Source organism: Rhodnius prolixus, unplaced genomic scaffold, assembly GCF_049639745.1.
Source record: "Rhodnius prolixus isolate KJV_2025 unplaced genomic scaffold, Rpr scaffold_4, whole genome shotgun sequence".
NCBI lineage: Eukaryota > Metazoa > Arthropoda > Insecta > Hemiptera > Reduviidae > Rhodnius > Rhodnius prolixus.
The window spans coordinates 48,942,212-48,956,259 of NW_027411614.1; the positions used below are offsets into that span (position 1 = coordinate 48,942,212).

At 34.0% G+C, this 14,048-nt stretch overlaps 1 protein-coding gene across 4 annotated transcripts in view; it reads left to right on the top strand.

Annotated features, from left to right (window-relative positions):
* The first annotated feature begins 1,510 nt into the window (after positions 1-1,510).
* The window catches only part of Phlpp (PH domain leucine-rich repeat protein phosphatase), a 119,270-nt gene continuing 106,732 nt past the window's right edge, over positions 1,511-14,048 (top strand). For 2 of the 4 annotated variants that reach the window (XR_012459763.1, XR_012459764.1), the window contains exons 1-2: positions 1,511-1,760; positions 11,888-12,140. Coding sequence is in view for 2 of the 4 variants with exons in the window: in XM_074132426.1 (XP_073988527.1) it covers positions 11,982-12,140 (159 nt within the window). In the remaining 2 variants the exon portion in view is untranslated. The remainder of the gene's footprint in view (positions 1,761-11,887; positions 12,141-14,048) is intronic. The other 2 variants (XM_074132426.1, XM_074132425.1) reach the window with 2 other exon arrangements.

Genomic DNA, 14,048 nt, shown 5'->3' on the forward strand with positions numbered 1-14,048 from the left:
CCTATAACTGGCTAACAAACACGTTATTATAAAAGTTCTCATGTTAAACATTAGAGACCGGGAATCGAACCTACTAACCAACAATACATCTTAGCTTTGCGGGTCTAGTCTACGTATTAACCGCTAGGCTACCGTGGCGCCGTGTGGTTCTTGTGCTAATATTATATTATTGTGTATTGTATATGATGGTGAATATATGTGTATGTACTAAAAAATGTTTACAAAAGCGAAAAATTAAGAGCAGCTGATACTTTATATTTCGGTTCAATCTATAAGGAGATCTAACAGTTAAATACTTACTATTCTTCATCTTCGTGCCTTATTCTTTAGTTCACATTTTTGAAGTGAGAGGGCAGCACTAAGTTTTGCACAAGTTAACCAACCACCAGTCTTTGTGATTATCTTCGTGTTATTATCTACAAACTGTGGAAATTAAGTTAGCCAATTTATCCACCTAATTTATCGTTTACTTTGTGGAAAATTATCTTCTGTAATAATTTATAATCGAAGCAACGCCGCAATACACTTCAGTCTGGGCTCCACCATAATTGTCTGATATTAAAATCGATCTAGTTGACTACAATAACGTAATAATAATATTAAAAGAAATCCTTATCTTCTAAAAAAACTTGAAAGTTCTTTGACTTTCAGTTTTCCTTGAACGACTTTAGTTAACCTTGTTAACGGCAATTCTTTTCCTGATGCCATCAGCACTTATTACTGTGAGCAATTACGTATTTTGCATGTCTGTGTCGGCTGCAAAAAACTGTACAACTTCTCTTAGCTGAATACTGGATTTTGTTTACAAACCTTGCTCATGAGTGAATTTGGAAGTGGTGTTTCTGTAGAAAGGAAGGAATTCTCCTAAAATTTTAATTTTGTCGAGAACTCGAAATGACGTAGATGTTTAGTGGTAGACCGGAAGTGGTATACGTATTTCCTTGGAAGGACCGAATGTTTGCGAGAAAAAAAAAAGTTACAAAAATGATGGGGCCAGTCTGTGGTGTTCGCAATAGCAAGACAAATCTCAGGAGCCATTTTTTTTTTTTTGATAAAATTGTACTTCCTGTTAATCGCATCCGGCTGAAACATATTTTAAAACTGGGAAACAAAAATTTGGGTTGCCTATTTCTGTATTTCACGTATTTCCGGTGTAAATGCTATTTCTATAATTTGATAAGATCGCAAATTGTTTCTTAAAAATAGTTCCTTAATTTCCTGGCCAGATTTACTTTCTGCGCTCGAGTTAAACCTCTTAACGGTAATTCTTTTCCACAGACCATCACCAGTAAGTAATACGTCATTAAATTACAGTAAATTACGTATTACATAAAAAAAGAAACAATATTTAAAGCACAAATAATTGTAAGCTTAGTTTTTTATTATTGTTTTTATTCTTTTTCTTTTTAGTGTGTGTAAAATCGTTAACCTATTCCCCTACTACATAATGAAGCAGGTGTAGCGGAAGTTGGAGGGTTGGTGGGGGAACTATACGAGTTAGGGTATATTCAGAGTTGCCGGCTACTTCCGTTCTAATGGAGGACGACGATGTAAACATACCTTGTACATATTGTTTATATGTTCGGATGTTGTACAAAACTCTATTCTGTGATTGTCTGTCAGTTCGATCTAAAGCTTGTTGTGTTAATGTGGTTTTATTGCGGGTGATATAGGGAATGATTTGTTCTCGATTGTTTGCCTTTGTGTACTGCGTCAAGTGTAATTCAGAAGGAGTGTTATTGATGCTCTTTTTTTGCATGGTCAGTTACGTTTTTTTTTTCATTGTTTTAAATTTTATTGATTAATTGATTACTTAATTTAGGTACTTTGTAAATCATTATCATTTTTTAAAAAAAACACCATAATAAGAAACGTGGCATCAGTTTTCGATTTCTGTTTACATCGAATCCATAGCAACGAGTATTGAGTCCAATTCCCTTCTCTTACAGCTGGTAAGAAGAAGTAACAATCGTAAAGATTTTCAAATATGTCTTTCGTCTTCAGAATCTGAAAATGCTCGCATATCCCACAAAAGCGGCAGGTCTCTTTCCCTCAGTATAGGCTGTATTCCAAAATTTATAAACGTCTTCCCCAGGTTACCAAAATTTTCACCATTTCCCGTGTGGAAAAAAAAACTGGTCTATCCACCATTTTGTTTTTTTGTTTCAAATACTCTGGTGAAAAATGTTACAAAATAAAAAATTTATAGATTTACGTGTTCTTACTGTTGGATTCAAAGAAAAAATCATTTCATTGATTTACGAGAATAAACTGGATAAAAAGAGTACTCATTCAAGAATTTCATCGATTTTGGGTCAAAAAATTTATTGGCTTGCGCGCCCCCCCCTTACAGCAATTTTGAATTTCTAAAAAAGAAATACATTTTTTTTGACCACCAAAAATGGAGGAACAAAATATAATCACTGAATATAATCCCCTATTCCAACACTTAATATCCGGTAAACCAAATTAGGATATTTTAGACCAATTTATTTTGTCCCCCCCCCCTATATGTCGGTATTATTTTAGTCCTTTACATCCTTGTTTTGTGCGTTATCCAGGTATGATTGGCTTTATCCTTGCTCTACTAGCTGGTAACAATGGATGAACATAAAAATAAAAAACATTTGCAATCTGATTCCCATGTTGGCGATGTCCATTACTGGATGACATTAAAAGAAGGATTTTGTTTGTTTTTTTATCTCTTTTTAACGGTTTCATTTATTGTTCCTTTGGTGATTTTATTCAAACAGAGATTTGCTTCTCATCACCAACTTCCTCATCCCAGGAAGTAGGACGATATTGCAAATTTGCTATTTTAATTTTATTAAGAATTACCGGAAATAAAGGATTAACTCTAAAGATAAAGAAAAAAAAATCAAATAGTTCAAATTTAGATTCTGTACCTGCCAACTGGGGAATTCGCTAACTAGATCTTACCTCAAAATTATCACTTCTTCTATTATTTCGTGTTTGAAGAAAATCAAGGTGGCCTGATGTGCGTATTTTCCATTTTCCTTTTATTTGAAATATTTTGCTTGGAACTTAAGGTTACTTCCGGGCAAAGGAAAAGGTTGGACATACTTCTAAAGTTCCATTTAAATGTAAGGGTTCATCATCAGTAAGGATTAAATAAGTAACGAATATTCTAAAATTGAAAGCAATCAACTGACCTCTGTTGGTACTTTACTAAATAGGTAAATTTTTCTTTAATGATTTAAGGCGCGTCAACATCTTAGGTTATTGGCGCCCGGAGCTTTTTTCAGTGCACTGACGGCCTCCGGTAAATAAGTAAAGTAATTGCCTATCTTTTCAGATGGATTTTACATCCAACTACCAATTAGGTGTCGTGGACGAAGGCGACTAACAAACATACTTTACTGTAAATTTCTCATATTAACCATTAAATAAAATCCAAGGGCTAGAGACAGGGAATCGAACCCACTAAACCAACAATACATCTTAGCATTGCGGGTCTAGCCTCTTAACCCGCTCGGCTACCAAGGCGCCACTTTACTAAATAGATAAACTTTTTTAAAATGATTTTTAAAACAATGTTTCCAATTGTTTTTAGTACACTCGACACCATTTTTGTTAGCGATATTTATTACTTTTTTTTTTTTTTCTATTTCACAACATCTGAAATCTTTGTGGACAAGGTTGTTCAGAAGTAGAGTGACATTTTCATGGCGTTGAGATGATTGCTGCTTACCACAGCTTCCTTTTCAGATTTGTCAGCTTTAATTAGTGTAGTGATTTTCATCTTTGTACGATAATGACGCAATAATAATTAGTAATATAAAGTTAAACATTAGTTTAATCATTAACTAATATATTCTTTGTTTTTGTTTTTTGGAAATATTGCAATGACGTGGAAGTTTCGAAATATGTGGCAGTTTTCCTCCCTGGAAGTTTCCAGTTTTGAGGAATTCTGCATTAAAATGAAAATTCTTTTAATAGTAGATCTGCAAAGCTAATAATGTATTGTGGTACTGGGTTCGATTCCCGTTCTTAAGCCTTGGATTTTATTTAATGGTTAATATAATAACTTTAATAGTAAAGTATGTTTGCTAGGCGGTTATAGACTAGAGCCGCAAAGCTAAGATGTATTGCTGTACTAGTCTAGTTCTTGAACTGTATTTAATGGTTAATAAAAGGAATTTTACAGTAAAGTATGTTTGCTAGTCGCCTCCGTCCACGACACCTAATTGGTAGTTGGACGTTAAGCCCCACCTGAAAATTACTTACTTTCAATAGTTTGTATGTAAGTACGTGCCAGAAAGAATTTTTGGTCATTGACCAATCCAAAGAACCAAAATATTTTAAAACATTTTCACGAAATTGGTCCCCACGCTCTTCTGGATATAATGTACGTGTATAATACAACCCCCACTAGGAGCTGACTACTCATCTACCTATTTTTGGGAAATCCCATTAAAAACGGGATTTCTTCTTAGGGACTTCACTTTACATCACTTTTCTGTCAAAGTGACATCAATGTTGGATATAAATTCCAAGGTAGTAGAATATCTGTCCTCCTGGGCACGAGAGTAATCTGTCTCGCAAAACGGATCCTCACGAACGGATTTCAGATTTCAACACCGGACTTCGCCGGTGGTAAGTCAATTTTAAAATTTAGAAATGATCGCAGTACTGTCCTTCAAAGAAAAAGTTAATAACTTAGAAATGTTGACTCACCTCAACAGCCCAAAGAGTAATTGAGGAACATTTCTCACGATATCTTGGATAAAAAAAAGAGTAAAACTTTCTCCTTTCTCTTTGATCTAATCAAAATATAAAACAAAAAATAAATATATATGTGCATACACAAAGAACAAAAGTTGATGACGATAAAGAAAATCTATTCTTCAATTAGTAGATCTTGCTCCTTCCGTTCTCTGTTACTTACTGCCCTAATTACAATCTTCGTCCTGTTATTCCCACGATGTAAAATAATAACAGTCGCCAAGACTGTTTAAGAAGATCAAGGACTCAATGATTATTGTAAAGAAAGGCCACAAGTGCTTCTCGGGATGTTGTTGTAGCATGCGAGGTAGTTATAGTTGCTACTTAATTAGTTCTTTGTGATAAAAAAGAGACATGTTCTGTTATAACCATTCTTATTATAGTTTATTTTCGTACATGTACTTCTTTTTTAAATTCTTTGTAAGACCATCTGTTGGAAGATGTCGTCTTTTTTCTTTTTCATTCCTGAGAGTAAGAATATAACAGCAACTTAATTTCAGTTCGTTTTAGTTATAGTTACGCTGTTGAAAATAGCTTGTATCGGGAGTAAAAAAAAGTTTGATACATCCTTAAAGTATTTGTCAATATAAATTTCATGAATCATTTATCCTGATTCAATGGACCAAAATTTACAACTAAACTGTTTAAGAAGTTTATTGTTGCTTAAAAGCAGAATCGTGCAAGTTTCTAAGAAGCTTGCTGCTGAGTAGCATGTACGTATTCCCAGAGTTGCTGCACATTACTTTTCCCACGCAAGTGCCTAGCGCTTGATTTTAAGCTCCTTTCCATCGTCCTAAAAACTTGCTCTTTTGTGCTTGTAAGTGTGAACGCAAGGCGTACCATTATATAGTGGTTTTATAGTGCTGGTGGGATTATTATTTTAAAGCTGGAACATTTAAGTTGCAGCATCTTCGTTGTGCTCTCTATTTTCATCTCTCTCTCTGTCTCTAGTGAAGCTTTCTCTTACTTAGTGTCACGTTTACCTTCAAGCTCACTATGTTTACTACATCAATATAGATGAAACTAATTTCAGACAAAAACAATATGGTGATTTGCAAAAGAAATCTCGCAAAAGGTTTACATTTTCCAGAAAAGGAAATTCTTTTGGAAACGTCTTTGGCCAAAATGTTTTACTTCTCATTAATGTTACTTAAGACGTAGTACTATAAAGGAAAGGCCACCTTCTAATAATAGAGACAGGAAATAGAATTTCAGAAAGTCCAAAACTTAAATTTCCATGAAAACTATTTAAAAAATTGGCAATCCATTTAATATCTTATCTCCTATACCAATAATAAATACAGACAAACGGAAAATTTCTGGGATAATGGTTAGCTCAATAAGAAAGCAGGTATAAACTAATTTTAGGTCATGTTCACCTATTGTACAAGCCATTATGTTTTCTTTAATTAGAAATGGCTGTTAATGAACGATTCAAAAATTCTTTGTGAAAAATTTATTTAGTTTTACAATTTACAGCTTCTTGACAGCAAGTCTAAACATGTCAATTCTGGCAAAAACATGTTCCCTTTGAAAAGTAAAAAGACCTCCCCCCCCCCACAAAAAAAAAATGAATTCTAATGGTTCAATTTTATATATTATTTTTTTCAAACAACCCATTTTGTGAATTATATTCAATGTTTTTATGTACATAATCTTTATACTTCTTCTTTGCATAGAGTAGTAAGAGAAATGGAACAAAAATTTAAAAACGGAAGTTACGTAAGAGGAAGTCTTGTGAGTATTCACGTAAGAATTTAGGTAAGAGAAGGAAAATAAGAGAATTATTCTCATTACAGTACTGCCAACGTACCAAATTATCAAAAATCAAGTTTTGCCCGCAAGTAACAATGTTTTGATAACCGCAAACTTTTTAGCGCTTAGGCTGAGAATGATGAACCTGAAAAGTAGCAGAAAATCGGAAACTTAGTATTGTCTTTTCGTACAACTTCCCATTTTTCATACTGCAATTTCACAAACCAACTTATACTTTAGCACTTTTTTTTTTTTTTACTTTCTCGAAAAACAATGGGACGATTTTCTTATGCTCATTGCACCCAGGAGATATTTTCCAAAGGGAAATACTTCTAAGGGCAGTTTTAGGAAAGTGGTGGGGATCTTATCCTGTAATTACCTTTAATAACCCTCAGCAACTACTGTCGTAATTTGCGAGACGTTGAATATGGTTAATGTCCATTTACTTACGACAATCAAATAGTTTTAAGCTAAGTAAAAAAATAAACAATAGTTATTAAACGCTGAAGGATGATAGACTGAGTGCGGTGTAGCCACGGCTGACCGATGAGGGTGTCCTGCCAAGCGTGAAACTCTGGTTGGGCCTTGATGCACCCACACCGAAGGCAGACCTTCACAGACTTTACACTACCCTCATTGTTTTTAATAAACACTTGTGTTTCTTTGATTACAAAATAACTTAAAAAAAAAAAAAATGCGATAATTAATGACCTAAGGAACAAGGATAAAAAAGAAAGTCGTCACAATTTGTTTGGGTATTCTTTTTAAAAAAACCAGCTGTCTTCCTTCTTATTAAGGTTTGTTTATTTTTTCCCTAGGTAACAAGGTAGGAATCACAACGCCAGGTTATGTTTTCCAAAACAAATCCTTCTTTTCTGATTCTCTTTCAATCTCACGACACACACACATATGATTAAAAATAACAAATAATTAATGCAAATGTAGACCCTCTCAAGACCTCCTCTTTTACAACAGAGAGCCAAGTACTCTAGCGGAAGAGTTGTTGGTTTTGGATATCCATAACTATCGTTGCCAACGTTTCACCAACAACTACGATTTATGAGTGATTGCAGAATATGTTTTACTTCAATTATGATGTACCTAATTTTGATTCAATTGAAGAATTTTGTCGGGATAAAACAGTTACGTTAAAAATTACATTAATTTTTTGTAGTAAACATTTTTATTGCATAAGTTGATTCTTTATGAAATACCTACGGAGGAAAAAATAGTAAAAAAAATCAAAACTATAGTTTTAATAGAAATATTTCGCATTAAAAATCCTAATGGCGGATCGTACACGGGTCTAGTAGGCGTGTATACTGGCCAATAGAACCATAGGTAGGTGGGGGCAAGCCACGCCCAAGGACACGCCCACATACCACTTCTAACTTCCACCATTACGATTTTTTAGGTCAAAAATTCTTATGAAAAATGTACTCTAGAATTTTTTCACTATTTTTTCCTCCATAGGTATTTAGTAAAGAATGAAATTATGCAATAACAATAAAACATTATTTTGAACAATTATTTTTCGTTTCACCAACAACTACGGTTTATGAATGATAGCGGAATATGTTTTATTTCAGTTATGATGTGGCTAATACTGATTCAATTGAAGAATTTTGTAGGAATAACTGATATCAGGTGCGTGGTTTTAGTAATGATAGCTAGTGAGATATTGAAGGTTAAATTTTGCAGGTTTTTAAACTTCTTTAAAATTCAAACCTTTATATCTCTCTTCCTATCGTTCAGAATTCAATGATTCTTTTACCGAATTGTAGAGAAAAGTTTCCTCTATAAATGATATCAGTTGCATTGTTTTAGTGATAAGGCTAAATAAGATATTGAAAGTTTAATTTTGCAGGTTTTTAAACTCCTTCAAGTTTCAAACCTCTATATATCGCTTCCTACTATTCAGAATTCAATGAATTATTTACCAAATTGTAGAGAAAAGTATCCTCTATAAATGATATAAGTCGCATTGTTTTAGTGATAATAGTTAATGAGATATTAAAGGTTAAATTTGGCAAGTTTTTAAACTCCTTCAAATTTTAAACTTTTATATCTCGGTTTCTATTGTTCAGAATTCAACGAGTTCTTTACTGAAATGTAGAGAAACGTATGTTTTCATATGTGATTGCGAATTGCCATGTTTTATTGGTAAATAGTTCAAATACGCGCATTGCGATCAAGAGATAAGTGCAAACAGTTGAGAAACCCATTACTCAAGCTCACTAATTATATAAATTAGATATTAGTCGTATATCTCATGATTGTCATATTATTATCTATGTTTGTATATATGAATACCAACAAAATCAATAATAATAATTAATTGAGATTTGACTTTTTGCTGCTTGATTTCGTTTATAGTGGGGTCCAATCTGATCTTCTTTTAGGACTCACGGACTTATAATGAAGACCCATATTAAAAAATTTTACCTAACAAGAGAGAGTAAAGAAACATAAAAAGTGTTTAATTGATTAAAGAAATCACCAAGTACAAAATAAAATATACCTTAAGTATTATGAGGAGTTGTTTTAATTTTTATTTTTTTTTTTACAAAAGGAATGAGTTCCAGAAGAAGGAGCAGCTTACTTTATTTGTGTAAGCATGGATTCATTGGAGCGGTAATGCACAAAGAGGGATGATTATCCAGCCATCTTTTCTTTAAACTAGATTGGCGGATTACACTCCAAAAGTTTTTTAACTTCTTTTTTTCTTTTAAAGTTTTGAAAAGAGAGTCGGTAAGAGAAAGAGAGTTAAGAAGAAGAAAGTATTTTTTATTGAATCAAGTAAAATGATACAATAATCCGCGCTCAGTTCATTCAATAAAATATTTACTTAAACTTCATTAATTATTTTGGGAAAGAAAGTGTCTTAAGAACTAGTATCGCTCTTTTTTTTTCGCCTTCAAACTTCAACTACTCCAACTTGAAACTCGATTCTAATTTATCAATGACTTTTAATCTGTATTATTGGAAATTGGTCCTTTATTTTTTTTCACACCGGTTTTTTAAGTGAGTTTAATTAAAATTTCAGATGGACAAAACTTAATTCAGACGGTAGCGGCGTGCTCTCTTATCTCCTTATATTGTCTCTTTTTTAATTAAACGTTCAAACTCTTCTTTGAAAAGTTAAGTCAATGAATGTTTGGCATAAAATCAAGTTTAATAAACTTAATTTTCTGAATGATATCATTGATAAAAAATAAATTAAAATAGTTAAATCTCTTAATGTGTGGGGGGGCGAGTTGATTTAAATTGTTATTAAGTTATTAATTATTGTTTAAAATTCAACTGCTTCTTTTATATGATTTGTGATTCACTCAGGAGTTGTTTAAAGAATGAGTCCTGATTGATTCGTGATTCACTCAGGAGTTGTTTAAAGAATAAGTCCTGATTGATTCGTGATTCACTCAGGAGTTGTTTAAAGAATGAGTCTTGATTGATTCGTGATTCACTCAGGGGTTGTTTAAAGAATGAGTCATGAATTGATTCGTGATTCACACAGGGGTTGTTTAAGGTATGAGTTATGAATGATTCGTGATTAACTCAGAGGTTGTTTAAAGAATGAGTCAAGAATGATTCGTGATTCACTCAGGGTTTGTTTAAATAATGAGTCATGATTGATTCGTGATTCACTCAGGAGTTGTTTAAAGATTGAGTCCTAATTGATTCGTGATTCATTCAGGGGTTGTTTAAAGAATAAGTCATGATTGATTCGTGATTCACTCAGGGTTTGTTTAAATAATGAGTCATGATTGATTCGTGATTCACTCAGGAGTTGTTTAAAGAATGAGTCTATGATTGATTCGTGATTCACTCAGGGTTTGTTTAAATAATGAGTCATGATTGATTCGTGATTCACTCAGGAGTTGTTTAAAGAATGAGTCTATGATTGATTCGTGATTCACTCAGGGTTTGTTTAAATAATGAGTCATGATTGATTCGTGATTCACTCAGGAGTTGTTTAAAGATTGAGTCCTAATTGATTCGTGATTCATTCAGGGGTTGTTTAAAGAATAAGTCATGATTGATTCGTGATTCACTCAGGGTTTGTTTAAATAATGAGTCATGATTGATTCGTGATTCACTCAGGAGTTGTTTAAAGATTGAGTCCTAATTGATTCGTGATTCATTCAGGGGTTGTTTAAAGAATAAGTCATGATTGATTCGTGATTCACTCAGGGTTTGTTTAAATAATGAGTCATGATTGATTCGTGATTCACTCAGGAGTTGTTTAAAGATTGAGTCCTAATTGATTCGTGATTCATTCAGGGGTTGTTTAAAGAATAAGTCATGATTGATTCGTGATTCACTCAGGGTTTGTTTAAATAATGAGTCATGATTGATTCGTGATTCACTCAGGAGTTGTTTAAAGAATGAGTCTATGATTGATTCGTGATTCACTCAGAGGGTTGTTTAAAGAATCAGTTCTTTTTTGAGTATTAAATCAGTCTCTGGCAAAAACAGTTCCAACTAGACCGACGCTAGAAACCTGGCAATGGCGGACTTAAAGACAAAATCAGTCATCAACCCCCCCCCCTAATCACTTGAGAAGCCCAAAGGCAACTGGCCACAAAACTCTTTCCACACTCTCTGCGGTCCCCCACTCCTTTCACATTCGCAGATTTGCCAAATGGGAAATGATGCACTGATAGCGCCAACAGACAAATTCTAAGAAGGGGGCGAACATCCTTTTGAGGATCGAACACTGACTATAAATTTGCCTAAGTTATTGTGGTTTTAGGTTAGGTTAGGTTAGGTTAGGCTAGGCTAGGTTAGGTTAGGTGAGGTTAGGTTAGGTTAGGTTAGGGTATACATATCTTCTTCTTCACCATTATTTGACTACTTTTAGCAGAAAAAAAAAGAATTGATAGAATGTCTATTAAGAAATGTAGTTATTTTTTCTGATATTATTATTATTATTATTTGAGGGGGGCTTTTGATGTTTACGCATCGTTAATTTTTCTGGAGAGTTAGTAAAAGTTTATCTTATTTAATTCCGTTTATTTTAATTTAAAATTTAAATTAAACTCTAGAATTCTGAGGATTACTTTACATTGTATTTTTTTTTTTCTTTCTATCTTTTGTTGTTTGCTTTTTTAAAGTAATAAAAAATTTGCCCAAATCTTGTTAATTAATAAATTAAATATTTATTTATTAATTATTTATAGATATTTATTAATTAATAAATAAATAACTACTTATTGTTAATAAAGTGAGTAAGAAAAAGAGTTAATAATTCTAAAAATGTAGCAAATAGATAATAGGTTACTAAAAAAGAGAAAAGAGCTAGTATGTGAAGATTAAAGACATTTAATCCTTTTGAACTTTAAACCCTTCTCTGTTGTAATGTGGGAGGGCTTATCTGTTTCAGATAGTTAATTTATTAAACTCAGCCATTGGATTAAGGGGAAAATGGTCAGCCAATGAAAAAGGAAATTAGTTGAACACGGCCTTCCAGCGAACCAATGAGAAGTGAAATAATTGTCGGTCGAGGATGTGGTTGGATACGTGTCAGCCAAGAGCCAGGTCAGCCGGGTACCCTGGTCTATCTGAACAGAAGTACCCCAGTTTCTGATGTTACCAGAGATTTACTAGCGCCGTCTACACATACCATTTGGGTACAGGTAAGTGGAGATGAATTTAAAAAATATATATATATTTTAAATGCAATTAAATAGTTTACTAATAATTTCAGATTTTGGAATGTACTGATCGTTCACTTGATGTTGGTAAAAAAAAAAGCGGAAGTTAGTTAGCATACGCGTGAAATTTTTTTAAATCACTTTCTATCAGAGGAAGCGGAAATTCCAAGTCAGAATTTCGAATTTTAATAAATGAATTAGAAAACTGCAGAATTTAACTGTAGTTCTGCCATTGTTTACCAGACGTGTACACACACACACACACTTACACACCGAGAGAGAGAGAGAGAGAGTGAGAGAGTGTGAGAGACAGAGAGTACAAACACATTAGGCGATACCTATAAAGTTAATATGCATTGTTGGTTTAGTGGGTTCGATTCTCCGGTCTTAGGCCTTGGATTTTATTTAATGGTTAATAAAAGAAATTTACAGTAAAGTATGTTAGGCGGTTATAGGCTAGACCCGCAAAGCTAAGGTGTATTGTTGGTTTAGTGGGTTCGATTCCCTAGTCTTAGACGTTGGATTTTATTTAAAGGTTAATAAAAGAAATTTACAGTAAAGTATGTTTGTTAGGCGGTTATAGACTAGACCCGCAAAGCTAAGGTGTATTGTTGGTTTAGTGGGTTCGATTCCCTAGTCTTAGACGTTGGATTTTATTTAAAGGTTAATAAAAGAAATTTACAGTAAAGTATTGTAAAGTTTTTCTTGTTCTTTTACTAAGAAAGAACTTTACTTACACAATTAATGCCTGCCACTAGTTACGTTAAATATGTGGGTTTGATTAAAATAATAAAACTCGCTAAATTTGTAAGTAATAACCTGATTTATTAACACATTACCTTTACTCACATTAACATTTACTAGCAACTAACGCTATTCATTACAGTCACCATTTACAACAGTCCCAACAGTTTACTGTTACTTACTCACTACGTAACGCCACAAAACTGTTCCCCGACTGACCACTGGTCCGCACTGCACCGAATTGCACTAGTCTCTGCTACACAAACAAAGCTCTACTCACTAACTGACTAACCACCTGACTAGCTATCTCTGAAGCACTCCGCAACACTGACTCTCTCAAACTGTCACTTCCAAAGTGTCTCTCCAAACTAACGTCTCTCCAAGACTCACTCAAAACTAACTGATTGCAACTGATTAACAACTCACTAAGAACTCCTTAAAAACTCTAAAAACTGACTTCTCCAGCTGTGTCTGCCTCCTTTTAACTGCGTGCCTCCCTCCAACTGGGACTGCCCTCCTCCAACTCTCTGAGCATAAGTTTCCACGCCCTCCTGACGTTCATTGGCTGGAGAAAACATACTGCCACCACCTCAGCTGGGGCCGCCCTCCTCCTACTATCGCTCTCGCTCCTACCTGTCAATCACTGGCTGGGAAAATACTTATGCCACCACCCCAACTGAGGCCTTTCTCTTAGCTGGCTTTTACACAGGTCACTAACTCCTTGAACAACCTAGCCCTTTCCTTTCTAGTTCAGGTAAAGACCGGCCCTTTTGTCTACACAGTGGTGGCCTGATACCGACTTTGGTCGCTTAACCCCTAGAACAATCTAGGCCTTTCTTCTCTGCCACAGGTAGATACCGCCCTTTTGTTTATGCAGCGGCGGCCTGTTACTGACTTTGGTCGTTCAACCCCTAGAACAATCTAGGCCTTTCTTCTATGCCCAGGTCAACTTCGTTAAAGTATGTTAGGCGGTTATAGGCTAGACCCGCAAAGCTAAGGTGTATTGTTGGTTTAGTGGGTTCGATTCCCTAGTCTTAGACGTTGGATTTTATTTAAAGGTTAATAAAAGAAATTTACAGTAAAGTATGTTTGCTAGTCGCCTCCGTCTACGACACCTAATTTTGGTAGTTGGACGTAAAGACCGCC